Source organism: Embiotoca jacksoni, unplaced genomic scaffold, assembly GCF_022577435.1.
Source record: "Embiotoca jacksoni isolate LCO1_2020_lvr unplaced genomic scaffold, fEmbJac1.0.p SCAF_17, whole genome shotgun sequence".
Taxonomy (NCBI): domain Eukaryota; kingdom Metazoa; phylum Chordata; class Actinopteri; family Embiotocidae; genus Embiotoca; species Embiotoca jacksoni.
The window spans coordinates 7,274,558-7,302,155 of NW_027185307.1; the positions used below are offsets into that span (position 1 = coordinate 7,274,558).

At 40.1% G+C, this 27,598-nt stretch overlaps 1 protein-coding gene across 2 annotated transcripts in view; it reads right to left on the reverse strand.

The window, feature by feature from the left end:
- Positions 1-688: 688 nt before the first annotated feature.
- LOC138199361 (guanine nucleotide exchange factor VAV3) overlaps positions 689-27,598 on the reverse strand; it is a 96,464-nt gene continuing 69,554 nt past the window's right edge. Inside the window, exons 19-28 of one of the 2 annotated variants that reach the window (XM_069151403.1) lie at positions 27,077-27,095; positions 23,479-23,609; positions 20,873-20,938; positions 20,178-20,212; positions 19,646-19,762; positions 16,712-16,799; positions 15,930-16,059; positions 9,354-9,434; positions 7,715-7,866; positions 689-5,015 (exon numbers count right to left, since the gene is read on the reverse strand). In XM_069151403.1, coding sequence (XP_069007504.1) covers positions 4,971-5,015; positions 7,715-7,866; positions 9,354-9,434; positions 15,930-16,059; positions 16,712-16,799; positions 19,646-19,762; positions 20,178-20,212; positions 20,873-20,938; positions 23,479-23,609; positions 27,077-27,095 — 864 coding nt within the window. In that variant the 3' untranslated portion in view covers positions 689-4,970. The remainder of the gene's footprint in view (positions 5,016-7,714; positions 7,867-9,353; positions 9,435-15,929; positions 16,060-16,711; positions 16,800-19,645; positions 19,763-20,177; positions 20,213-20,872; positions 20,939-23,478; positions 23,610-27,076; positions 27,096-27,598) is intronic. The other variant, XM_069151404.1, reaches the window with a different exon arrangement.

Sequence of the window (27,598 nt, forward strand, 5' to 3'; positions counted from 1 at the left end):
AATACTACGTCAATTTTTAATAGATTTTCGACTACATGCAATATTATATTTTTATGATGCTTTGCAGCACATGCTGTACTATGACATTTTAATGGTGTTTTGGGGCACATGTTATAGTATGATATTTTTTGATCATTTTGGACCACATGCTATTTTGTCATTTTTTTTTCATCAGTTTGGACGTTTTAATGACATTTGTTTGGTCATTACTAACCAAATGCTACAATATCACATTTTCATGACATTTTGGACTTCTTACTGTACTGTGACATTTTTATGATATTTTTGATAGATAAATGTAAAATACAAATAGCAATATGTTTCATTACCAAAGCATCTTTTTCTGCATAGTACATAAAATATACGCCAAAACGATGTCTGTGAGAGTCCAATAAAACCAACCAATCAACCAATTAATAAGGTGGACTCTAATAAATATAGTTCCGTAAAGTGTCTCCGATTATTATTATTATGTATAAGTACCGTGCTCTAGGAAATGAACTCTGGTTTCTACTGTACATGTTACTAATGTCCCGCCATTGCAGGTTTGAATGTCTGTTGCAAATAAAAGTAAATAAAAGAAAAACTCAAAACTCTTCATCAGCTCTTAAACTAAAATCTCTCAAACTGCTGGCTGAATCCTCTTCTGTGAAATGTTCAATAGAGCATGACATGAAACACGGAGGCCTTAGAAGAAGCAGTGTATATCTTTATTATGTGCTATGTACATCATTTACACTATGATACAGCGACAATACACGTTTCTGCTACACAGTCAGGATTGCACGGTTTTAGAGTTAGGCCACAGCGGTTGGGTACCGTGGTTATGAGACATAACATTGAGCGTACAATAAGTACAGCGTACATCTTTGGCTTCATAAGGATAACACAAAAAAGGACATGGGGCATGAACACAGCGAATGCAAACTTCAGTCAGAGTAAACTACACAAGTGTATTATTAGGATATATTTTCCTAATGTATGAGTGACTCTTATGTCTCTGTTCAGCCCTGAATCCTGCTGAAATGCTTTCCAAACGTACAGGGGTGCCGCCGACGCACACGGATATAATCTGTGCACACAGTGTATGTGAGGAGATAACAATGGTGAGAGCAAATTCTAATTCATTCCCTAATTGGCAAAACATTTTTTCAGTCTATTAATTTGTGGTAAATTTAACTAGTCCTCATTGTTCTGCGGTTGTTTATAAAGATATCGGCCGCCTCGCTCCCCACTCATACGATAATACTGAATCTTCCACTCTCCCCCCGGCAACAAACAGCGGCGGCGATTACAGCCTACAGAGCGTCGGGGTGAGGGACGGAATACAGAGGGAAACCGAGAAGACAGAGATTGGATGATAGATAGATGGGGAAAGAGAGCAGTAAAGACGGAGAGGGAAGGGAAGTGACACAGTGAGAGAGGGCGAGAGAGGGGGGAGCCGGCAGCGAGATGGATGCAGCGAGGTCGCTGAGGTGAGGAGATGGTGTAATGATTAGATCACAGATACCCTTGAGCCTTCCTCCCGTCCCTCCTGCGCACAAAAAAAAATAAAATAAAGAATCTGGAAGCGCACTCGGAGGAGAGGAAGGCCTGCAGTTGTAAATGGCCCCGCTGTCAGAGTTCATCTGGGACAGAGGAGGCAGAGCAGGAGTGGATTACTGGAGACTGCGATTAAAGAAGCTCACTCTGGCTCTCCAGCTTTCCCAGGATGGAAAAGAGAGGCTTGTGGTGGACTGTGGCACACTCGAAGATTTCCTAAAGACGTTACAAATTGAATGTTGGACATACTGGGAAGTCGAAATCTGACTGAACGGGAAGTCTTGGAAACTTTGAATGAAAGTCAGGACAGATATTGTAAAACTTATCAAAGAAATGATGTCTTATGATTTCACCATCAGATTAAACAAGACCCCTTTAGAAAAACCTGATTCTAGTGTACTTTGGTATGAATTTGAGTCCTTATGGCTTCTTCTCTTCCTTCAAACTCACAGAGACAAGTCTGAGGCGAGCTGCTTCTTTCAATATTGTTCACCTCCTAATCAGATGATGTCATCTCCAAACTTTAGCAAGTTGAAGGTGACTGCTTGGCGAGGAAATGCTGTGTTTAGGATGCTTCCATCTAGTGGTCACTTAATGACACTGTTAATGGGAGGAAATTGGAAAAAAAGGGGAGATGTCACTTCAAAGGTATATTATGATCCTTTTTTTTTTTGACACTTTTCTTCAGTCCAGCGGTTAAGCAATATGACAGAGAACCAAAACTATTTTGTCTTACACATCATGGAGGTGTGGAGTGACACGGCTGGCAGGGGGGATTATTAATGATTTCAAAACAGAATGGCTCCATTTAAGTGCACACAAAAAGCATACCTTTACAATAAAGCCTTATTTAAATTCACAAAAACAATTTCCTGCACAATACCCAGTGGCATCAATACAATGAAGACATGACAGGGGGAAGGGGGGTAGCTTTGACTGGAGGGATCGCCCGAGGGCTGTTTCCGAGGCAGAATCCCCTCGTTAACCGCCTGCTGGATTCCTTGATCTCACCAAGTATTTAAACTTCAAAATATAACTCAAACATCTAAAACATAATTTAACTATATTTTCCCTTAAATGGTCAGATAGGGAATGCTGCTTCTTAATAAACTGCCCCACTGTGCGTTTCAGTGACTGATATAGTTGTATTTTATGTACACTGTATGTTTAAATATTAGTTTTCCTTTAAAAGTGAAGCGATGGATGATTTAAAAAAAAAAAATGCAACATGTACTGTAGGTGTGTGTGTTACTGAGGGGGAACTCGGGGAAATGTAGCCAAAGAACAACTTCAAACTCAAAGAGGCGTTAAAGGATCAGTTCAAAGTAGTGTTTTGACTGCGGAAATGACATCGGTGGACCTGTGCCAGTTGTTGACCTCGCAAATGATCACTAACCATGAATTAAATACAAAAAATTCAGTATGCACATATTTCAAACAAATATGTGTGGTTTTAAAGGACAGATAGTCTCTCTGTGAAAGACATAATCGACACCGAGAGTTCTCGGTTTAACCTAACTTGATCTCCATCCTGTATCTGTGTACTTTGCCTCCTTTTTCTGCGACTGTTCACGTTACAAGTGCGCTGTGCAGCATGTTTTCCTGTAAAAGGCATTCATCCCTGCAAATGTGGGAAAATCCTCTTTTTTACAGTGGATTAAGGAGACATTGTGAGAAGATGTGTATGGGAAGTGAGGGTGGAACGCGGATGCGGCGTGCAGGTGACAGAGAGGACAGTTAGCGAAAAGATATAAGCAGCGTGGAGCGGTTTCTGAAAGATGAGTTCACTTGTTTTGGATTGAAGTGTTGATACTTAAAAGACTTTTTAAAAAAAATTTTTTTTAATGTTTTTCGTGCCAAAGCAAATCTTCAGATTTTCAAGTGTTCAGTGTTTCTCCCAAAATGACCTTCTTAAGAAACTATCTCTGAAACTGCCGGTAGAGTAAAAGACACTAAGTCTCCACTAATGGCCAGAAAGATGATGATGAAATACATATAAATATATAATCTGGACAGAATTCTGCAGAAGTACTAATCTGGGTTCGTAGCCTTTCTTTGACCAGCTGTGCAAGACTGCAATCAAACTTCGTCATACTCATTATAGTACATGATGAAAGCGAAATTACAATTCCAGACATGAGGAAAGCAGAGGTGAAGAAAAATATAAAGAGACAAAAAGAAGAACAAAGCAGTTCTGTGCTTGTTTCTTCTGCTTTTCCCTGCTTCTGTTTTTAGGTTGTAGGAGGCAGGTGGCCTCAAGGTAGAGTCGCTCGCTCTCCGACAAGCCGCTAATGTCTCCAATAACATAAACCCTCGACGAATGGGCCCCTGTTGACAGAGCTGCCACCGATAAGAGGATCGCTAACAGCCAAGACAACTAAAAAAACATGAGGCCGAGCCGGAGATAAAGAATGTAGGAGGTGGAAGGAAAATAGGAACAACAGCGATCAATTGCACTGGCACTGTGCATCGATGCTATCTGACATCCTGCCTCTCTTACTCCTCCTATAGGAGTGTGTGTGTGTGTGTGTGTGTGTGTGTGTGTGTGTGTGTGTGTGTGTGTGTGTGTGTGTGTGTGTGTGTGTGTGAGGCGATCATAATCGGAAGAGGAGAAAAGGTGGGTGGTGGGTGGTGTGTGTGTGTGTGTGTGTGTGTGTGTGTGTGTGTGTGTGTGTGTGTGTGTGCGTGTGCGTGTGCGTGTGTGTGTGTGTGAATCTGGGTCATCAAGTCATCAATAACTACCTGTGTTAGTGGCGCAAACACAGAATCAAGGTCAGAAATTCCTTCATAGTGAGAACAGGATGAAAGGGAAAAACAAAACAAAAAAGTACAGTGTGAGTCTCTTGCAGCTCTCAGATGACACCGTTCCCACGCGGAGCAGTCGGGGGGGACGGACGGACGGACGGATGAGCGCATGAATGGAAGAGCAGCATTTGAGTACCTACTTCTGACAGTTTTGGCGACGGCCGACTTGGCAAGCGGAAACAGGCGGGGGTTGGGGGGGCTGCGGCTGGCTGGGGCAGAGAGGAAGGGAGCGGAGGATGAATTATGGATGGACGGATGGACGGATGAAGGAAGGGAGGGAGAGAGGGAGGGGGTGTCTGGCGAGGGCTCGTGCCCCGCTGACAGGCAAGCTGCTAGTTGGTGGAGTCGCTTAGCCACACGGAGTCAACCAGAAATGATCGGGCATCTTCGCATCTGCAATGTGCTGTAGCCCTTTTCACTCCCACAGGCCTCCGGGATGGTTTTAGGCAACAGGGCACGGCGGAGGAGACTGAAGCCGTCTGCTTTGCTCTGAAAAGTAACACTGGAGGCAGGCAGCGGCGCGGGAGCTCATCTCTGTTTGTCACTGTTTGTGTGCTCAGTTTTGCTTCCTCCACTGCTGCCCTTCTTCTTTTATCTGAACTCTTCTTCCCACGTGAGACCTTTCACTCATCACCCTCTTCCACGTATGTGGATGGAAACCAGCCGACCTGAGAAGAAAAGAAATGGAAATAAGTGTGCGGATGTACTTTTATTTTCCCTCTCCTTTAACATGAAGGGAAGTGAAAAAAAATCTGTAATTTCTTATGCACACAAAAAGTCCACAAATTGGTTAAAACAAGGGCAAGTGAGCACTTCACCTTTGGCAAGATCACTTATCCACCTCCCAGGTGAGGCACATCAACGTGCTAATTAAACAGCAGGATTATTGTACGCCTTGAACCGGTCACAAGGTCACTCTAAAATGTGTCGTTTCATATTGAATTTGTGTTTTCTTTTCACAGAATAGGTCGTAGATCGTTTAATTAAATTAATGAAAAATGGAATCAGAGCGAGTGTGGCGTTTCTATATTTTTTTTTGAGGGAAGGTGAACCCACTTTCCTTCAATCTGCTTTAGTCATTCCGCGCTTTTACCAGAATGTCAGCAGCAGAGATGTATGTTGTTTGAGATGGAATATCAGCATGAAAATCATTTTTAAACATCTACAGCCATGCTCGCGGCTCTGAGAGAATGTATTTAGGCACAGTGGCGCGTTGAGTGAAATGATAATATCGGCACGCTAACATGCTGATTTTTATAATGCGTTCGTGAGGTTGGGAATTCTAGTGAAGACAATTCCCAAGCAGGCAACATGGGGGACACCTTTCAATGTACTTTTAACATTTCACACAGCTAGCAAACAAAGTCGGCCAGATTGAACAAATTTGGCTATTACACCTATTTTTTTTTTTTTGGAGCATGTACATTTCATGTGACGTCAAACCGACTTCTCTGAGCTTTCAAATAAACCTCCCACTCCAGCAGGTATAATATTAACCAAAGTCACCTTATTTCAGCATGTGAACAACCGCTAATTAGCACTAAATACAACCGAGTGCAAGCCAGTCTGATGAAAACGTCATTAATTTACAAGCAAATATGTACCAAACCGGGTATAAAGTCCAATGTTGACCAGCTGGGGGATCACAAACATAAGGATTCATACATCAGGGAACAATAATGTTCACCAAAATTTTAGCCAATCTGTTGAAGAGATACTTTTCTGTAAAACTAATAGTCGAAGAATCACATCAGTAAGTATTCATCCCGCAGCACAATGAATGTCAGCCCCGTTATCGCGGCAATCCATCTACTTGTTTTGAAGTTATTTCAGGACCAAAGCAGCGTACCAACCGACTAACAGACAGATTCGATATTTCACGTCACCAATAGAAATCAGTATTATTAATGAATTGTAGCTCAAGGAAAAAGGCCGTATTTCATTCATTTTAAGAACCACTGAAATCCATTTCAGACCCACATTGAATGCTGACGATTAATTTTGACTGGCATTAAAAATAGAATTGCTCGATTTCATCATTAGTAGCTCTTTTATTTAAAGTGCTTTTAGCAAATGTTTAGTAAATAATGTACCTGGAACTGTCACATATCTTCACGCATGATATCTGAGCTGAAAACTAAATGTTGGTGTGGTATTGCCAAAACCTTTTAACAACCATGAATACGTTTCATTAAATACTGCAAATGTAATTAAAATATGAGTTGTTGTATTTACAGCATACACTGATTGCCAACATGCATCATACTTGCTATCAACATTTTACATTGTAGAGACAATTTGAAAAAGACCAACTGGAGAATAGTTACAACTAGCACGGTGAGGATGTGATCTTAGAGAAGTGATGTAAAAATACAATTGATAAAAAAAACATTCAAAAATGTTTTTAAAAGTTCAAAGCAATTTCAATATGTTTATTGACTCAATATTGATATCTTTTGGTTTGACCAGATTGCATCTCTACTAGAAACCTTACTGGTCTGATATTATGGTATAACCACAGAAAAAAAGTGCTTTTTAACCGGCAGAGAAAAAAAAACTGGTTTTCTCAGCAAGTAGTACCAATTGTTTTTATTGGCTGATGGTCCTAAAGAGAGATGAACAGCTCTCAACAGACTCTGCTCGCACTGCTTAGTTTTCACAAGAGCAGCATCAACACACACATCAGGCTTCATAAAAGAGGGAATCTTCTTCATTTGCCGCAACACAAACACACACAGTTGTAACACTCTCCACCAAGCGCAAATGCAGTGCACGTGAGTGGAAGCCGGCGCATGTACGTATTTCCCTGCATGTGGAACCTGGATCCTCTCGGCACTGCATGACTGATTGTGGAGGACTCTGAGCACCGGCAGTTAAAACATATGCATTTAAGTGATTCAAGTGCAGCGAAGGAACTCCTCTAAGAGCCCAAATGTGGAAGCAGAAATGTTGTACATGACAGACTAATAGAAAAATGGAGTAAATCTTGACAGTCCTTTCCAGCTGTAGGTAAAAAAAATAAAAAAAAAATCGGACTAAAGTTTCTTCTACAAATTTTAGTGCTACCTAAAACTGGATGTAAGAATTTAAACAGCCGGACTGATTTCTGAGTGAATAGTGCTCATTAAAGCTCTGAGCCTTGATTAAATGTCAATGTATATAAACATGAATGTAACATAAAGCTGCACATATATCGCAGATTAATTACTGAATCAAAATAAAACACTTTTAAAAAGGGTAAAATAACAATTCACCCACAAATGTATTTTTAAAGAAAGCTGATAACTTGGGAGTCAGAACTACTGTGGTGCCCACAAAATGACTTTTTTTTTGTCTTTTACAATTTCAGGATGTTAAGACCACTTACCCTGCTGTTGACCTCCCCCCTCCACCAGCCGTTGGCTCCCGACTTTGTGTAGATCTTCACCACGTCTCCCTCCTGCAGCGAGAGTTCCCGAGTGTCACGCGAACTGAAGTCGTACCGTGCTCTCGCCACACCGATCACTTTGGGCGTAAACACTGGAGGAAGAGAAGAAGGTAGGTATACAAAAACAAAAACAAAAAATGTGAGATTTGGTTTGACCAAGGAAATCAAAACATTTACACATAATGTACACATTCATAAACACAGAGATGGAGAAGCTTACTGCCCTGCTGCAGTAGTTATACAGGTCAAACTTGATATACAACAAACTACATATACAACGTATTTAAATGTGGATTTGAACTACTAAAACCGTCACTTCAGCTATTGTAAAGGTTATAACGCTACAGTGGACGGTGTAACAGATGTTTAATATATAACAATACAAACATAATACCTGTAGCTAAGACAACTTTTTATCAGAATAATTCTTTACGACAAAAAAAACATAGGAGGAAATGTCCAAACATACACAACACTTAATTATAGTGACCCCCTTCACACCAGCTTCATTTCATTTGAGGTATTTAACAAAATAAAAGCATAAATAAAGATCCAAAAAGTTGTTTAAGGAGGCAGCCAGATTTAGTTAATCACTAGGTTTTAAACTGGCTGGTAGTCACCAAGAACTATCGGAAGATTTTATGATTAAAAAAACAAAAAATACTAATGGCCATTCAAATAGTTGGTAGGAGCCTAAATATAACTTTAAATGACAAACAGCATGCAGTGCTAATCCAGCTAATCTGTGGAGAGTTTGTAAAACTCATTATTACCAGTGCAGGATGTATTTTTAACATCAAAAGTGAGGTACAGTCCATTTCCTCTACACGCTACACTTGTGTAGTCTTTGGCTTTAGTTGAGGTAGTCCAGCTAGAGTGTTCTGACAGCAGTGTGTGCGAGATTAGATGTCTCCTGTCGAGGAGACAGCAGTGTGAGAGACAGATGTGGAGCAGGTTAGGTAGTTACCACTGCTCCATCCCACCCTGCCGGCTTCCTTCCCTTCCAGACACTGACCGGTGGGTCGGACTGGGCTAAGCTGACAGGTGGAAATGGAATGTCAGACCTCTACAACCTGGCCGTGGGGATAGAATATCTAATATAGAGGAGCTCTGTGTGTTTGGACACTTCCACCTTTACTTTGACGGACGGACGGACGGACACACACACACACACACACACACACACACACACACACACACACACACACACACACACACACACACACACACACACACACATCAGACTGAGCAACATAAACCTCTGAAACAGTTTTTGCCTCACACCTGCATTTACATGCAAATAAAATGTACACACACATACACACACTGTACACACATGCATTGCTGAAGTAAACGGTCCCTATTCTCCACACAGGATGACATTCATGTGCACGCAACTATGTAAGAGGTGAGATGGTGAAATGGGAAGCCAGATGAAAGATGTAAAGGCCGAGATTCATGCGATGATGTGAATGCACTGAGCTACGGCTAGCAGACAAAGCAGCCTTCAGCATTAAGGCAACGAGAGAAAGAAGTAGATTGTTTGAGAGACGGACAGAGGGAGAAGCGATACCTGTACCTGACCAGAAGGGAGCAGAGGAAGGAGGTACAAAGCTGTAGCCGGCAGGAGTTACAAGTGAGAGGCCGCAGAGCAATGGGGCTATGGCAGGCCAGGCAGGGAGCGGAGCGGGCGGGGATGGGGAGGGATGGTAGAAGGAGAGAGAAGCAAAGGAGAAAAAATATAACATGTTTTTTTTTAAAAAAATCCAATTTTGATCTTTCTTTTTCAGAGGTATAAAAACACAGTCTCAGTTTGATAAAAAAAAATAGATGACGACGGGCACAGGAGGAACGCTGGCGAACGCTACTTCATCTACACACAGCCACTGGTAGCAGCGCTTCTACTGATGTTCTGTAGTTCATTAATTTCTGCCCCTGGAAGTATTTACACTGTTTGGGCCTGATGTGAGGACTTTAATTAGAGATCTAAATTTTTAACTCAAAACATGAGGGATGAAACCATAAACTTTATCAAAACCTACAACAGTTTCTCGATGACTCAAGGTTAAGAATTTAAACACTGAAAACCTTTTACTTCCACAGTCTTCTACAATAGAGTGATATGAATATAGACACAACAACAAGATATATAAAAAAAAAACAACAGCTGTTATAAAGGTCCACACTGTCCAGAGAATCTTCAAGCATGTTTAGGACATCTGAGTTTTTTTGTGATTGTTGCAATCAAAAATGCTTCATTTTGCGGCGAAGTCAGTTTTTGCAGTAAAATTGCAGAAATTAGTCAAACTTGCAAGTCAAGGAAAAAACAAAAAAAAATTTAAACAACTACCTGCTAAAGAGTCATATGTAATAATGTCCTTTGATAATAAGCGTGCTGCACATCACAGACATATTTGAGTTATAATCTTGTTTATTTATTTATTGGACTAAGAGAGGCTGGGGCTCAAAGTTAAAAAAAAAAAAAAGAATAAAAGTGACATAGCTTTACAAAACAGACACTTAGTGACTGTAATATAGAAAACGAATGCTACATCCGCTGTCAAAATAAGAGCTTTAGTTGCTCTTTGATTAATATTAATTCAACATATGTTGTGTGCACAAAAACAAAGCGCTGTCTCTCACAACTTGAAGTGTGTATAAAACTCATTTAACATATAGTATTCCTCATTCCAATAATAAAACCATAATTCCCTCAATGCCTGTCACAGCAAATTTGGTTTGGAAAGACTACTTTGAAAATATTACTGCCGCAATACTTTCATCAGAGCTTCTGGAGGACATTTTCTGCAGAAAAATCACGTGAATTTTCAAAAGATTCAGGCTCCCGCAATTGTTGCACAGATTGTTTCAATTTGCGGTTAACATTGCGATCGCAGATTTCCGGCACTGATTCTCATAAAACTTTGGTTGTAAGTAGTGAAAAACAGTCCTCAATGAATTAAAGGTCAAACACTGAGAGTCCAGAGAAATCAACACCATCAGTGAGATTTTGTTGATGCATTAGTTGATGACACATCTTGTTTCCAGTTTGCCAAAAGGATGTCTGCATCATTAATGGAGGATGACATCTTCACTCCTGCATTTAATCAGGAGTGTGCTCACAATTACAATGCAGGGAGTGAATGTCCATTTGCATATTTATAAAGACAATCATGGGGCTGTGATATAGCCACAACTGCAGATGCACAAAAGAGACAGATAACTTTTCAGACATCAGACAAGTTTCATATTCTACAGTTCCAATACTTTCCTACAGTCTTCTAATTGCTTTATATGTTGTGTTTCAGAAACTTTACAATGTCCACAGAGCAGATTTCTCTACTTTACAAAGACTAGCTGTGTCTTCATCACGCACACGGCTAGAAAAACAAGCCACAAGAGATCAGCTGCATTTGTATTTCTATCTGTCTTCCAGTATTTCTACTGGCAGAGAAAGAAGGTACAGGCATTGATCCCATTCCAACAGAGTCGAAGAGTTGGCAGTGTCAGTGCCTCGCTCTGGGGAATGGAACCTCTAACCCTGACAGTATTAGTACCTTAGTGTTCTTGGATAAATCTGAGTCCACTGGGTTATTTTGGAGATGTAACTACAGAACATAGAACGTTTGGCACGAGTAGAGTCGTGGCAAAACGCTGATGCTAAAAAAGGTTTTGCTTGATGGTGTTACTGAAGGAGAAACTGATTACAAGTAAAACATTCCACAGAGGTAGCTGGATTAAAAGGATGCCAATGAATGATTCTGTCCAGAAAAGTTGAACAGGGTGAACACAACAGATGGAAACCTGATGTGGGAATTAACTATATTATTTGAACAATATAAAACTCTCATACAGAATACGCAATATAGACAGGTCCAACAAATCTGAGTGGTTGAGTCGGGCTTCTTTATGAAGGGGTTGAAATCATACAGGAAGCAAAACAACACAAAATGATCACAGAAACACAAAATGATCACAAACAGACGCAAAAGGATGACAAAGAGACACAAAATTATCCCAAAGAGACACAAAATGATCCCAGAGACACAAAATGATCCCAAAGAGACACAAAATGATCCCAGAGTCACAAAATGATCCCAGAGACACAAAATGATCCCAAAGAGACACAAAATGATCACAAAGAGACACAAAATGATCCCAGAGACACAAAATGATCACAAAGAGACACAAAATGATCACAAACAGATGCAAAAGGATGACAAAGAGACACAAAATGATCCCAGAGACACAAAATGATCACAAAGAGACACAAAATGATCACAAAGAGACACAAAATGATCACAAAGAGACACAAAATGATCCCAGAGACACAAAATGATCACAAAGAGACACAAAATGATCACAAACAGATGCAAAAGGATGACAAAGAGACACAAAATGATCCCAGAGTCACAAAATGATCCCAGAGACACAAAATGATCACAAAGAGACACAAAATGATGACAAAGAGATGCAAAATGATCCCAGAGACACAGAATGACCATCAAGAGACAAAACAACAACAAACAACCTTCTTCTTTGTTTTGTTTTTTTATGTCTGTGTGCAGGAGCCCATTTTGTCCTAATCTGTTCATGGTTTAAGGCCAATTGAAGTTACAAGTGGAAGATTAATTGATATCAATTTATATTAGAATATCTAAAGTTGTTTGGAATTCTTTATTGCATTGAATGTATTATGTAATCATTAACAATGCACAGTCATTATTGCCAAGAACCAGGACATTCAAGTTGTAAAAATGTTTCAATTGTGTCCCCTTTCTTTGAAACAGTGCCCCGGACTACCCCCCATTCAGGTTTCTAACCCCACCTCTGTGCAGGAGCCTACGTGTCAGCCACTGGGAATAGAAAATATAATCCCCACACTGGCAGATAAATGCCCAAACTTTATGAAAAATGTGCCGCTCCTAACAATACTGCTGGCAAGTTAACCGGCCGTGGTTATTGATATGCTGTAAGGAAAGCAGAGCTCCAGTGGTTTTTAAAACGAATACTAATCAGCGCACTGAGAGACAGCTCAGCAACCCCTAATGGTGTCGAGGTACGAGCAATATTAAGAGGGATCGCCCTCCACTTCAAACAGCCACCGAAACACCAGCTGCATTTTACATGCTTCATTTTTGCAAAATGTGATTTGTGGACCACACCGGAATGCACAATGTGAGCTGCCTCACTATTATAAGAGCCTGAGACTGAGCACATACATACTGATGCACTGTATCATCTCAAGAGGGTGAAGATGAGAGTTTGAATCCAATCAGGGATCCAGTGTCTCTCACACACACACACACACACGCACACACACACACACACACACACACACACGCGCGCACACGCACGTGCACACACCAGCTGAGATTCTACCACGGACGCATGTTTATTTATATTTTTAACACCAGTGATGCTGCTTTTGTAATGATAGGTTAAAAATGATCAATTCGTTTTGCATATCGACAAAGCTGTCCAAAATAACACAAAGCGTAGGCATTAATTAGGAGTTTTCCAGCAGCGCTCTGGGAAAATGGAAATCAAAACAAGAGTCATGTTCAAAGTGAAAGGGAGAAAATAAAGTCTGCACACCAGGAGCAGGCTGCTGACAAGACAGAGCGCCGCACCAGAACAAAACACATTTGGATCGGAGCTGTCTCGACTTGTGTTTTGACTTCGGGTCTGAGCAACAGGCCCCGTTTTAGAACAAACCCGACAATCTCTGTACAATCTGTTCACATTTCACATTACACGTGGCACGCAGGCTTCAAAATGAAATCTCATTTAACCACTGATTGCGATAAATCATACATTTTCCATTAACCAACTGATGGGCAACATTGCTCCCACACTTGGTTTAATACCATTTTTGTGGCACTGCTTGAAACAATCAGCTCAGTTTTAAGGGAACATGTATGTTTTATAAGGCAAACAAGCTCTTTCTGCTTCGATATTAGAGTTAGCTGTGAGCATTTAAACCTCTTGAAATGTTTTTCCAACCTTATTTCCCTCTGACACTATTGCTGCTAAAGCAGTAGAACAAAGGATAAAAGTGATTTATGCTGAACATTGTCTCACAAAATTTACTTTTTATGCTTTTTTTACTCCTTAAAAACACCTTTCATCACAACTTTTTGTCACAGAAATGTCTATATTCCCTTCCGAGTTGGCAGTCTGACGACGCTCTGCTGTTTTATCTGTTGCTTCACTTCAAAACATCATCTCATTAAAATCTCAGTTCAAAGTTACGTGGCCCACAACTGTTAAATTCCAAATCAGAAAGGAAAAACCATCCCACTGCTCTCTTTCATTCAGCTCTGATAAATAGCAGCTGAATGCTGAGAGGAATCAGGTTAGTAAATGTAATGACTGACAAAGTCGCAGAGTTAAGCAGGAACAGCAGCTGCATGCATAAATAATTGTCAGCGTGCCGCGCTCCTGTACAGTTCTACCCGTCACAAGTGTTGGTGACAACAGCAGCTTCGTCTCGAGGTGGCGAACAGAACAAACAGCTCATTGTTACGGAGGTAGGAAAATAAATCACGCTGTTTAAATCTTCACCTCGATGACTGATAGACTGATAGACTGATATCACCACAACAACAGTAAAGTTCTCAGGCAAACTTCAGCGCTGCTGCCGAAGGATTTCTGGCGGTGTGAAGTGAACAAAATGTTTGTGGAAACGTGAGCTGACAGATGAAACAGAACAATATTCTGTTGAGGAGCTCCAGTCATTGACATCACAAATTACACTTGTCATTTCAGTAATACTTCCTAAATTGTCATTTTCACTCCATTAAGGGCAGGAAATATCTTCGAGTGAAGGTCTTGTTATAATATTTATGAGTAAAATATGATTAGCATAAATGTTACTAACATGTTACACAGTTACTGAATGTATTACATTTCAAATGTTTAAAGAATCATTAAGTTTAAAAATGAAACATTACATCATCAAAAGATGAAATATATTGTACTTATTTAAGTAATAATAATTCATTCAGAAATGTGAGTGACCATACCCTTTTCAAGGAGCATTGCACTTTTGACATTTTTACACTTCCCGTCAGATTATAAATGTTAACTTGTTGAAGGGTCCACCACATCATCGTGCTCCCCTGAAACTCAAACTGATTTGATTGGCTAGAGACTGTTATCAAATCTAATAACACGCTAAGTGAATTCTCCAACTACCGTTTGACAATGGAGTCAAAAACAATTAACATCAGCGGAGACTGGACTGTTTTTAACAACAAACAGCTACTCGGCTCTTTTACGGCAGTGAAGATGCTGCTGTGTGAATTAAAGCAGCGTGTGCCAGCAAGATGACAGATGAAACAAACAAAAAACAAAAAAAACAGAAAGCAAGAGTAGAGGTGGCGGGAAAAATCAACAGAACCTCGATTAACAATGAAAAAAAACTGACTGACTTGAATGTGGGAATCCACGGATGCTGGAAACTGACAACATGTGGGACTGTCAGTCGTCTAAAGTTTAGAATATCATGGTTCAAGCTATAATAATTAATGAATTAGTTGAACAAAAACTTAATTGGGAACAATTTTAATAAATAATAATTTAGGTCGTTTTTAAGCCAACATTTGTTTTATTGTTGTTGCTTCCAGCTTCTTGAATGTAACGCATTGGTTCATTTCTTGGTTTAAAATGTCAGTAAAAAATATATATATATTTGGATTTTGTGAAATGGTTCGGTATTTAGAATTTTAGGCAGATTGGTTGTTCAGTAAACAACAGCAATCGCAAACAATGTGGGGGCCGGCTCATCAAAACATTGCTCTAGTGCTATGGACACATTGCTCCATAGCAATACTAGTGGTAAAAAAAAAAACTTCACTGGAAACCTATTTCAAACATGGAGAGCTAAACCTAAACTTGGTTACATTAAAAGAACCAACTGAGACAAAATTCATGTAATTATTTAACCGACTCCCACAACAGTAAACAGCTGGCATGTTTTGAATTTATCTCCCAAACCCACTGAAATAAAATTCAACGTAAAGCCGACGTCACACTCCAAAGTGCTTCATGTCTGCACTGCGGTTGTACTACTTTAATTTGAAGTAATGTTATTTCACTTGGGGTTGTTGAGTGAACTCTTTATACTCTTAGCAAGTCTTGGTCTACTCACTGTTTCCGCCCGATCGGTTGAGGCGGTGCATAGCAGCGTTTTCCGGCTCCCGGTGAGGAAATTGCAGCGTGGTGTCCAGACTCCTGAAGCCTTCTCTCAGAGAGTGGTGTTTGTAGTACTCAATCAGCTCCTGAACGCAGACACACAACAGACACACAGTCAATGGTGCTCACTGCACGGCATGTTTCCGTTATGAAAATCAGAAAATGCCATATTTATGAACGCCTAGTTCAGCTCTTATGACAGTTGTATTCATAAAACAGCTGTCATTTACATATGTGCTTGAAGAAAGTAGTCTCAGTAAGACCACAGTACCTGCTGCTTTTCATTTCCTATCAATATATAACTGGACAAAAAAGAAAATAACACTACGTAAAAGAAATCATGTGGTGCATTATCACGTGCTTGACTATAAGTTAATATACCACCACATTGGAAAGAACTTGTGAGCAAGATTTCTGACTTTATAATATGACTTTAAAATTAAGTGCTATTAAAATACAGTTTCATATCACAGCTGTATTGTAATGTAATCTAGAAAAGTAAAGGAAGTAAAGAAAATGCCATGAAAAAATGGCAAACCTTTTAAATATGCACTGGACTTATGGACTATAATGCTGAAGCCCTCGGGCCACTATCAACATGGCTTTAATCATGGCTATTTTTGTGCACATTCCAAAGATAAAATTCAGGTTTTGACACTTCATTAAGTGAACCGGATGATTTATTTATGACTTGCAGTGGTGGAATTAAAAAAAATAAAACAGTCTGAAAAGACTCACTAATATGCTCCTGAACTTCTTGTTCTCTGCGATGTGGAAGCAGCCCTCCTTGGTCAGGATCTTTATGTGCTTCACGTCGTTGTTGTACCTGTGGGCCATTGAATAAGTTATGAGTGTAATTTCCCTCTCTGATCACCGCCATCGATCGGTGGCCGGCCCCTGGCCCCTGTGGAGAGCCGGGCCGTCGCAGTAATGCATGGAGTCCCAAAGGTTTCTGACACGAGAATGATGGGTGGTCAGGGGTCAAATGTGCGCATGTGTGCGACTGCTTCCCCGAGCCACGTGTTTGTGTTTGCATTAGCAGGGCGGCTGATGGTGGTCTGAGGCTGCGAGAGGAAAAACAGGCCGTGCACAAATCTAATACAGCCCAGTGTTGCTTTATCAGCAACAGTGCACATTTTTCCTACTCCATTTGGTACTTCTGTAGAAAAATGTAACAACCCAGGAGAAAATTAGTGCAGTTTACTCAATTCTTTCAGCACTTTATTCTCATAATCCCTGAAGCATTTATGAAGCTGTAGAAAACCTGCCCCATCAAAAAAGATCTGAGGATAATTACACCCAAGACCAAACTGTTATAGAGCCCAACAGACCCCAGTTGGGAGGGAACGGTCAAAAAGAGCAGTAATGCACATCTGTTGTTTTGTTTTTTTTAGCACTTCACGGTTTACCATGCCGTCGCCAGGTCCCACTCAGTTAGAACGAAGAGACCGGGTTGGGTTTTGGTTATTACACAGTACAGGTGAAGACATCTAGCATTCAGGAAAACTAAAAACACTAGAAAATCCTTTGCATTGTTATTTCAGTGTTAAATAAGATGTTTAACGTTTTGAGAATCATGCCTTCTCACTTATTTGTTTCGACTTTCCCTGAGAGGATCAGTTACATTAGCTCATTCATTAAATGTTCATGAATACAGCTGGTTAACTTAACTTAGCTTAGCTTAGCAAAAACACTAAAATTATGAACTCTCCAAAAGGTCTATCCAAAGTTTAAAAGTAGCCTACTGGCACTTTATAAGTAATGAACAAGTTGTACCTGGTTTCTTTTAACTATTCTAAAACAGAGGTTTTGGGGGAAATATGTACCTGGCTGTTTTTTGTTTTTGTATTTTTTTGGCAGGAGCAGCTTACATTTAACTATAAAAAGTTGCTTTCACATTTCTAAGCAAGATTTCATGTGTTAATTACTGAGCTTTAGAAGTGTTTACAGGTAGATTTTTTTTTCCAACCTTGACAAAGACATGCTGTTCACAATCTTATGACGCTAAGATAGACTAACATATCATAGAGTAACATAGTTGTATCAATCTTCTCATCTTGTTTTCAGCAACACTGCTACTGAATCTATTTCTCAGAACATTTTTCTTTACAAGGACAAAATACAAAATCATCATCCGGATGTCAATGCAGCACACTTGTAAAACAGTTCTTAATGTTAAAAATAAACTTGTAGACACTTGATAATCTGTATATCCTTTCAGACACTTTAAAATTTAGAGAATGTAAGACTTCAAGGAGTCAAATATAGTCTCTACTCTGTGAACAGAACTACGTGTGTGGCTTTCTTTGCCTTCGGGGAATACAGTAAGTTGAAATGCTGAAGCTTAAGTCATAGAGAACTGGGGCCTCTTGGCTACTTGGACGAAATGATAAAAAAAAAATCTTCTGCCAGCTCTGCTATGACGAACAAGGAATGTAGACGAGGGCATTTCCATTTGTGAGTAATACTTTTCAAATGCTGCTCCCGCAGCTACGTATGTCTCTTTAACCCTGCTTCTCTCTTTCGTGGGGAGGTTTTAATAACCTTGAACAGTCTTACATTCATTTTCTGCTCTATTCAGAGCTCAAAGCCTGTGTGCACACACGCAATTAAGACTTCAGCGCAGAAGGAACATGAAGGCACTGCGAGCGGTCCCCTCTGCAAGAAAAGAAGTTAAATCAATTTTAAAGGAATGTTTCCGTTGCTTACGGAGAAATGTGCTTTACTCTTTGTTAGGGGAAGTGTTCCAGCTAAGAGACTCGACGGTAAGGGACGACGTCTTTTCACAGCACAAAGACACGTTACAAAGGTTGGTAGGGACTCTTGCACACATACTGTAGGTTCTGAGGAACGCTTTGTTAATTCCTCATGATCAAGATTAAAATAACTATAATGTGCCTTAACTGAGACGATGCTCCATGATTCGCATTTAGTTTGGTCAGTTTCAAACACTTGACTGTGGTTAACCACAGAGGATAAGCACATCAACCTTACAAGGAACTATCAGTCGGCCTTTTCATGTACTACAGATGGGAGTTTCATCTGGTCAATACTGTGGTTTGGCTGAGGCAATCAGCACAGCCACAGAGAGGTATCTAAAGTACAGAACAATAAAACCTGATTGGCTTAAGACAAGCTCATATTTGAGTGGAAATGATCATGTTACATCATTTTTTTATTTTTTTTTATTTGACCCGCCTATATTTAACCGTTTTTTTTTTCCCCATTGAGATCAAAGGATCTCTTTAACAAGGGAGAACTGGCTAGGAATAGCAGCAACACAACATTTCAAGAGTTAAAAAGCACAAACATTAAAATAAAATCAGATAAACATTTACACGTAGACGGCCTGGATTCAATAGATGTCCCCATTGTTTTAAAGTCATTCAGGATTACTGTGTTTTGGAGCTGAAGCTCGGTCTGCGCGGTGTTTAGAGAAATAGGTGCAGAAAAGCTTTCTTTCCCGGTTCAGTTCTGACTTTAATTGGAAACACAAAAAAGTCCTGCGAACGGAGATTGTAACTTCCATAGTTCAAATATAAAAGATGATAAGTAGGTGGAAATTTTACCAAGAATAAATCAATTAAATCCAAGAAATTAATCGGAGGAGGTAATACTGACACTACTGTTACTAATCAGGACCTGAGGTAGGATATTTTCTGAGTGACTTACTTTATGCTGATGGCGTACTCTGTGTACTCTCTGCTGCGATGGCGGACCAGGTAGGTGCTGTTGACCCTGTTGATGAGTTCGGCCTCCGCCTGCAGCCTCTCCATCGGGCCTGCAAACCTGCAGTACAAAGAAACAGCCAGAAAGGATCAGTTCAAGAGAAAGGACAAAAGATCATCTGACTGACTTTAAACCTATTATGTAAATAGAGTGAATGACACAGAAGTTATTGCTTTTCTTCACACTGTACTGGTGATGACATTCTCCTTGTGTTAGAGCTGTACAGTTAAATTTCTCTCTGCAGATACCGAGAGTAAAAATCAAACAAACGTACATTTTGTCATCACTCAGGCCAAATAAATCTCTTATCAGCCCGGAGCAGGCCCATGTGGTCTGATCTTGAGTGTTTGCTGGACGAATTTACATCTGTATTCACTCTGTCCTTTAAAAGCGTATGATGCGTTTCAGCCAGTGAAGACTTTAACCTTCTTTGCTTCTATACATCCAAAGTGAGATAGCTGTTCAGCGAACGTACCAAGGTTGAGAGGAGTAATCGACGGGCTTCGGCACCTGGAACAAAGAGCAGAAGCGGACATGTGAGACTTTCACTTCTTCGACCTCGGTGGGACATACAGTACACCCCAACAATAAGGTTGTGCGCTTGGCGTCAGCTCCGCAGGACCGCTTGTAAACTGATGTTGTGCTCTTCTAGAAAACAGATGCTTTTACACTGTTCGACCGCAATAAAACTGCTTAATGCGCTTTTTATCTTTACAACAGTGAGACGTGAAGATAACACTTATCTACTGGAGGCCTCGTATTCCTGAAGCAGCTGGACAGAGTCTGAATTTCACTTTATCAAAAGGAACAAGACAATCCAGTGGTTGGATGGAACTCAACAAGCAACTGAGATTCACACTCCCTACCAGCTTTAGCTTGCACAACATGAAGTACTTCTTGTTCCTTAAAAGATAATTTTGTCTTTGCCTCTTATTGATAATAAAATTAAACTGTGAACTTCCCTTCATTAATAAAACAAGCCAGGTTCCTTCTGAGCATAAAAAACAGCCCGGCTGTTTTTCTTCCTCTGCCAGTTAACATATCTTACTTCCCTTTTTGAAATACCCCAACCATCCCCACGTCACTGGCAATTACACGTAGCCCATTACAGTGTGAGCTGCTACAACAGGCCCTAATGTACCAAAGGACTAGAAGGAAATGCATGCTTACACATGGGCAAGGCTTCACAGCGTCGCTTGGAAAGAAGCCAACCTCTTTCGTCGACAGGATTTTGCCCTGAAACCACAGAGAGATAATTGCGTTACGTACATCTGGCCGACTGTGTCTCCATAATTCAGGAACAATTAGCCTGCAACACAGCAGCTCAGATTTACAGAGGCAGTTAACTATTGTTGGAGGAATTCCTGGCAGGAAGAGAGGAAGAGGATGAGTTCCTTATCCCTCCCATGGTGGTGCTCAGTGCCCTGATTTATCAACACTGGGGAGACGCAGTCCATATAAACAGGAGATTTCTGAAGACCGTGCTGCAGTTTTGTCCCTGGGACTGTGGATTCATGATGTTTTTGTTCTGGGCACTGACAAAATATTTGATTCATTTGGAACCACAATTCAGGCATGGATACCAAAGCTGTAAAGAAATTATGCCTCAAAAATGATCTAGGAAATTACCTGGTTCAAACGCTTTAACATCCATTAGGATCATTATTTATGATATGCCATTTAAGTCCTACACTGCACTGACAATTAAATGAACAGGGTAAATATATGGCTAACATAAGCAAGCAAGATACAGAGACTTTATTTGTCACATGCTCAGTCAGTCATTAGTCTTGAGGCAGTGCCAAAAAGGCCAAAAAAAGGCCAAAAAAAAGGCATGCAGTGTTGCCTATTAGTCATTTACTGTGTGTGTGTGTGTGTGTGTGTGTGTGTGTGTGTGTGTGTGTGTGTGTGTGTGTGACACAGAGGCTGAATAAAAGTCATCATTATAAGTGTAAGAAGATTTCACCTGAAGCATATTATGAAGCGTGAAAAGGGGTGCCGTGATGATGTAATGGGAAAAACTAACAAATCTCATCATAAAGTACAAATAAGAGTTATGAAGGATAAAAACTCTCCCATCAAGGTTCTTCTTTTCCTGTTTAGTTTTCCTGTTTTAGTTTGAAATCCCACATCTCTTTTGTCTGTTTTACTTCCTGACCTTGTGCTTTTTTCCCCCTCCAGTGCTTGTGCTCACCTGTGTTTTATCAGCCAATCAGTAATTAGTTCTGTCTCCCCCCCTTTCAGTTGCCAGACTGTCTGTGTTCAGCGCTGTGAGTTCAGTGTTTTCCAGACCTTTAGTTTCACATTAGTTTTCCTTGTGTTTTGGTTTGTTTGTTAACCTGCTAATGCAGCACTCATGACCTGATGTAATCCTGCAGGCTCCGTGCTAACAAACTGTAGAGGCTCCCAGCCTAAATAACTGCAACTGAATTATACAAATTCAAACTAGCAAACACTTTGGATTTATTTCAAGATTTCAGAAATATTCAGAAACTTGTTTTCTGCTATTGAGTATCATTTTGTATGAGAACTTGTTCATGTGTAGCATAAAGACATAGGTGTGGCTCATTTCAGAGTTTAAATGTATTATTCTATTTATATTTACAATAGAGACTTCAAAACAAGTCTCATCCTCCCCGATGGGAGTTTGCTGTTTTGTCTATGTGTTCATAAGTGGGTGTGAAACAGCTATATTTTGCACTCTTGGAACAAATGTTGGTTTTTTTTGTTGGTTTTTTTTAATGGGACTTTTCCAACTCTCAGAGGCCCACTAGCAGCTGAGACTATTTTTGTCACTGTTGTGGTCATCGGCCATCACATCCCTTCCACCTCCGGACATTCGATCAGTCCTTGTGCTTTCTGCTGCATCCTCGCTAAGAGTTTGATAACGATTACAGCTGGTAACATTGACAGAGTAAACAGATGGTTGCTGCTGAATGAAATGAAATTACACTGATCGATTAAATTTGTCACACATCCCCAGAACAGAAATGATTACGGTCTGTTGCCTACGAAGGTGATAGATATTGGATGTTTGCTGACTTTGGGGGATGTAGCTGCCTCCAGTAACGCTCTTACGCACAGTTAATTGAATTCTGTATGTATTTTATCTGTTCTGTTTTAAGTGTAGTGAGATGTGTTGGATTCCTCATTACACGTCTGATTATATTACAATAGCAGTTTGTGTTAATAAGATGCCATTTTCAGGCTTCAGGTACAATCTTGCATACATTTTATGATGACTTTTATTGAGCTTCTCTCGTACACATGCACACAGGAAGTGACATCACATTGAACCAGATCAGCTTTCCTCCTCTGGAGAAGTTTAAATCACATGTGTTGCATCACATAACAGTAACCGCTTGTATAAAACAAACATTTCCGGTGTGTGGGAGTTATGCAAACATATGAAGTGCTGTGTTGTGTGTATAATTGTCTCTGCTAAGAAGTTCATTTTTAGATGCAGCTCAAACACACTGAGCTTTCTTTAGCATAGACTGATACTGAAATACTTTTGCTTCAAATGTCTACACAATTGTATGTAGGAGGATGCTGCTGCAAAGTCCATTTCAGAAAACCATGCTGACGAAACCAGATCTGACTTTTGTAATGAAAAGAGCTGACAGAATGATACATCACTCTAAACCTGTGATAAAATATGAGGTGGGAATAAAGGTTAAACTGACTGACAGTGGGGGAAATTAGAGATTTAAATGGAGCAGATAGAATTTTCAGTTCTGTAAAATAAGCGATTAAGAGATAGTGTGACCTCTGACCTGCCACCAGGGGCTGTGAAGGTCGGCGCAGATTAACTCAATGATATCACCCGTCTGGATGCTGAGCGCTGGACCAGAAGTGGGGCTCGGCACGCCGAAGTAGTTCCTGATTACCAGCATCTTGGGCAGACCTGTGAGACGGACAGCATCAGTGCCTGTAACACTGTCTGCAAGAAGAACACTACAGAAGTGGGACTTTATAAAGAGTGAGGAACAGGAACCTGAAGCAGGTCTAAGGCAAAAAGGTTAAAGATTTATATGGTATAGTGTGTGAGCCTCAAAGGAGCCTGAAGTCTACACTGACTCAATATTAACTGTTCTGTACATGTTCTGAAACGTGATCTTTTTGTTGTTACGACTTGGTTTCACAGAATTTTGTTGGATGCAGTACATCTAAAATAATGAAATGTGTAACAATTCATGCATTTTTTTTCAGCATGACTTCATGCATTAATACCTCGTGTTTATTAAACATGATCATGATGAATTCTTTGCAAAAACCTTTTGGACCACTGAACCAAACTCTGCAGCACAGAGCACATAATTAACTAAACATTAGTATCTCGTGTTTGTGGCTCCTAAAGTGAAGTGGTGATGATTAATAAATCATGATCATTGATGATGTACTCGGCTTTAATTAATGTGTTGTTCATGCACGAGATCATGAATGAAAGACTTTGAACTCGTGTTACTTTCTGATAATTTCATGGGGTATTATTGCATGAATGTATCCTTACTGTAAAGTGTTACCAGGTTTTAAAGTAAGATGTCGTTCTGACAGTTTTATGTGATAGGGACAAATTAAATGGATTTTTTTAAATGATTGTAATTAATCAAGTTAACTGAAAACTTTGATTAGTGTTCAAAATTCACACCAAACTGTCCTTTTTGTAAAGGAAACTATGAGCTGAAGAGCAGAAATCTAAAAGAAATGTACACACTTGACTTTTTCTGCTCGATTACCTCGTTCATCAATTTTTATCTACATGTGTGCGTATATGCATGCGCGTGCGACCTCGGCTAACGGGGCATGTTTGTCATTCTAAGGAGGCATCTTTGCTCCACTAAACTATTCATAGCTCCATTATAGGTGGTAATGAGAGGGAGTATACATATGTACTCACACACACACACACACACACACACACACACACACACACACCTCTTGTCAGCAGTGTACTGCCCTTGCAAATCATGTGGACCCATTCTTCATTATCATAGGACAGATAAGCAACAGTGCACCCTGGTGTATATGGCTGGCTATCAGGCACTTAGATTAAAGATAAGCAGATGTGTTTACTGCTTTACAACATATTCTGAAAACCTGCTGGGAAGTTTGAAGTGAAATTCAATTAAAGTTATAAATATTTATTTACATGTCTGAAAAATGATGAAAACTAGTTTTGATTAAATGTGCTGTAAAGAATTTCAGGAAAGGCATTCTGCTGTTTCTTAATATGCTGCTTGGAAATGGTATTATCGTCATCTAACGCTCTTTATTTCCCTCCTTTTACATTCAAGCACATATTGTGCACAACTTTTACTCAACCGCTACAATTACCAGTCCAGGAAATAGTTACGGCATGCCCAAGCTGCAACCAACAGACGTCACCCATTGGTTTGTGAACAGCCGTTATAAAGCCTCGAGTTTGGATTTTGTCCGGTGCCATTTTCGGAGCGGTTTGGAGCCGGTAGTGACTATATTTGGACGAGCTGGGAGGGGGGGACTTTAGCTAACAAAGCCAAAATAACTCAAGGAGGAATTTTATTGACTTTATGACTATGACTTATGTCATGCCATGCCGGAGGCTTTTGGTAGCCAACCTCTAGTGGTGTTCGGTGGTATTGCTGCTTAAGGCACTTCCGCATCAGCCTAATTTATTTTTAGACCCGGAAGCTTTTTATATACAGTCAATGGATAAACCACTCCACAGGTAATATATTACATAATAGAAAGGGACTACACCTGCACTAAAACAAATACCTTTGTTTCAAGCTGAATTTGCTTGCTGGAATGATCTCAGTCATAACTATTTGATTTTAAACAACGGCCAACTTTGATCCTCTTATCTACCAGGAAATCATTGGGATTGAATTATAGTACGTTATTGTAAAGCAGCCATCCATGCCAAACAAAGAAATACCAAGTTCATATCTCACGCACAACACAATAAAAATAACTGCACATGTTTGTGTTTGCGCTGTGGGGAGGAACTGTTGTGAATGAGAAAAAAATATTCAAGTGACAGCATGAAGAAAGAGGTGAAGTTAACAGAGAAGTCAACAACATTGTATTGAAAGCTAATACATCTAAATCTGCCGTGCTTCTCTTTCAGGATCTGTTCCAGTGCTCCAGCGCTGCAGCGCAGCGGCTGGCAGCCCGACATGTGCGATCCTACATGAATAGGACTTCTAAAGACACAGGACCATGGAGAATTTTTGTCTCGGGGGCATGAATCGCATTTCTAGCCACACAAGGACAAGCGATGTGTCGAAGCACCTTTGAAAATAGACAAAGAATCCGGCGTTGAAATATTATGAAACGCCAAGGGCCGGGGCAATCAAATGCCTATTGATTTTAATGTGTCTTCAGTCAGAAATGATTTTCTGCAGCATAATGGATGGAGGGGTGGAAAAGTGAGTGCTGAAGCCAGGTTTATAAGGGATTAAAGGCCCTCGGAGCAGCGGAGCCACACACACATACACACAGTTTGAAAAGGGATGCTGTATGTTGGCAGAGACAGAGACAGAGGGCAAAAGAGGGAGACAGACATAAATACAGAGACCACATTTACTGTACATGACCAGAGTACCTGAGCAAACTAACTTATGCACTCTGGTTTTCATGCAATTAGCCAGTTAATAGCTGCCAGGTACACCTTCCTCTCTGTAAGTAAAGTCACAACTTCTTCTCCCATGAAAAAAATTAAAAAAAAAAAAAAAATCTGGCGCCATGCCAGCAGCAATTCATGCAAAACTACTGCCAGTCCTGACCAAATTTATATTGTTCAGTGCCGTAAAGCATTTCTCCTGGTTGGTTGTGTTATTTAATGTGTGGAGAGTAAAAAAAAAAAAGAAGAAAAAAGAGAAAGAAAAAGCTGGTTTTGATGGAAACATGTGAAGCAACAAGCCATTTTAATAGCTACTTAATTAAGCGATTTACCATTGAAAACACACATTAGCTTTGTTTTGGTTCTCAAAATGGGAGGATTTCTTACTTTTCTCAGTTTAATACGCATGTTAATTTAGATGGATCAATTAGTATTAGTATTTTTTAAAGATCATCTTAGTCATAATAAACTGTCCTATATGATTGTTTGGCAGTTGTGTTAAAAGACACCAATCAAGTAAATATACCACATGATACTGGGCAGTTTCTGCATGAAAAAGCAATGTTGTTGAAGCTTATATAATTGTAGATTATGCTGACAGGAAGGCTACTATTACTGCATTTCAACAGTTGTCTGGGTTGAATGCCAAAATCATGTAATTTGTCTTCGGAGCAGCAGTCTCTGTGCACATAAACATTTCCAGTGAGAGAGAACAGAGTGGGGAAAGAGAGAGAGGATGTGTGCAGGAGGTGTTCTGAATTTCTCACCTGGATCGCGATCTTTGCCCTGTAAACACACACAAAGATAGTTACACTGGGAAACGGGGAGAATCATGTACACACCATTTTAATCATACGTTTCGTTGCCATATTTTACCATAACAATCACACGAATCGCCGCAATGGCCTGTACATACTAATACAGACCAAAAAAACATTATCAGAGCAACCTCCCTTCTTTTCCATAAGCTTATAACCTGCTAAATCAATTATTAGATACACTCTTACTCCTGCATACACAATTCATATTTCAACTCGGCCTGCTGTCTCCCATATACAGGCCACATGCAGCAAGCCTCGCACGTATTCATATCATATGAACTGACACTACGGGCAAACCTGCTGCAGAGGAAATGTCTGAAAGTTGCAGAATAAAGTAAAGTAAAGCAGATTTTTGCAACAATAAATAAAAGGATGTGCTGCTTCTGATAGTGTTTGTTTTTCAAAAATCTGGTCAGGGTAGAGAGCTGCATGCAGTCAATCTGTATTTCCACCTCAAACAAGTAGGCC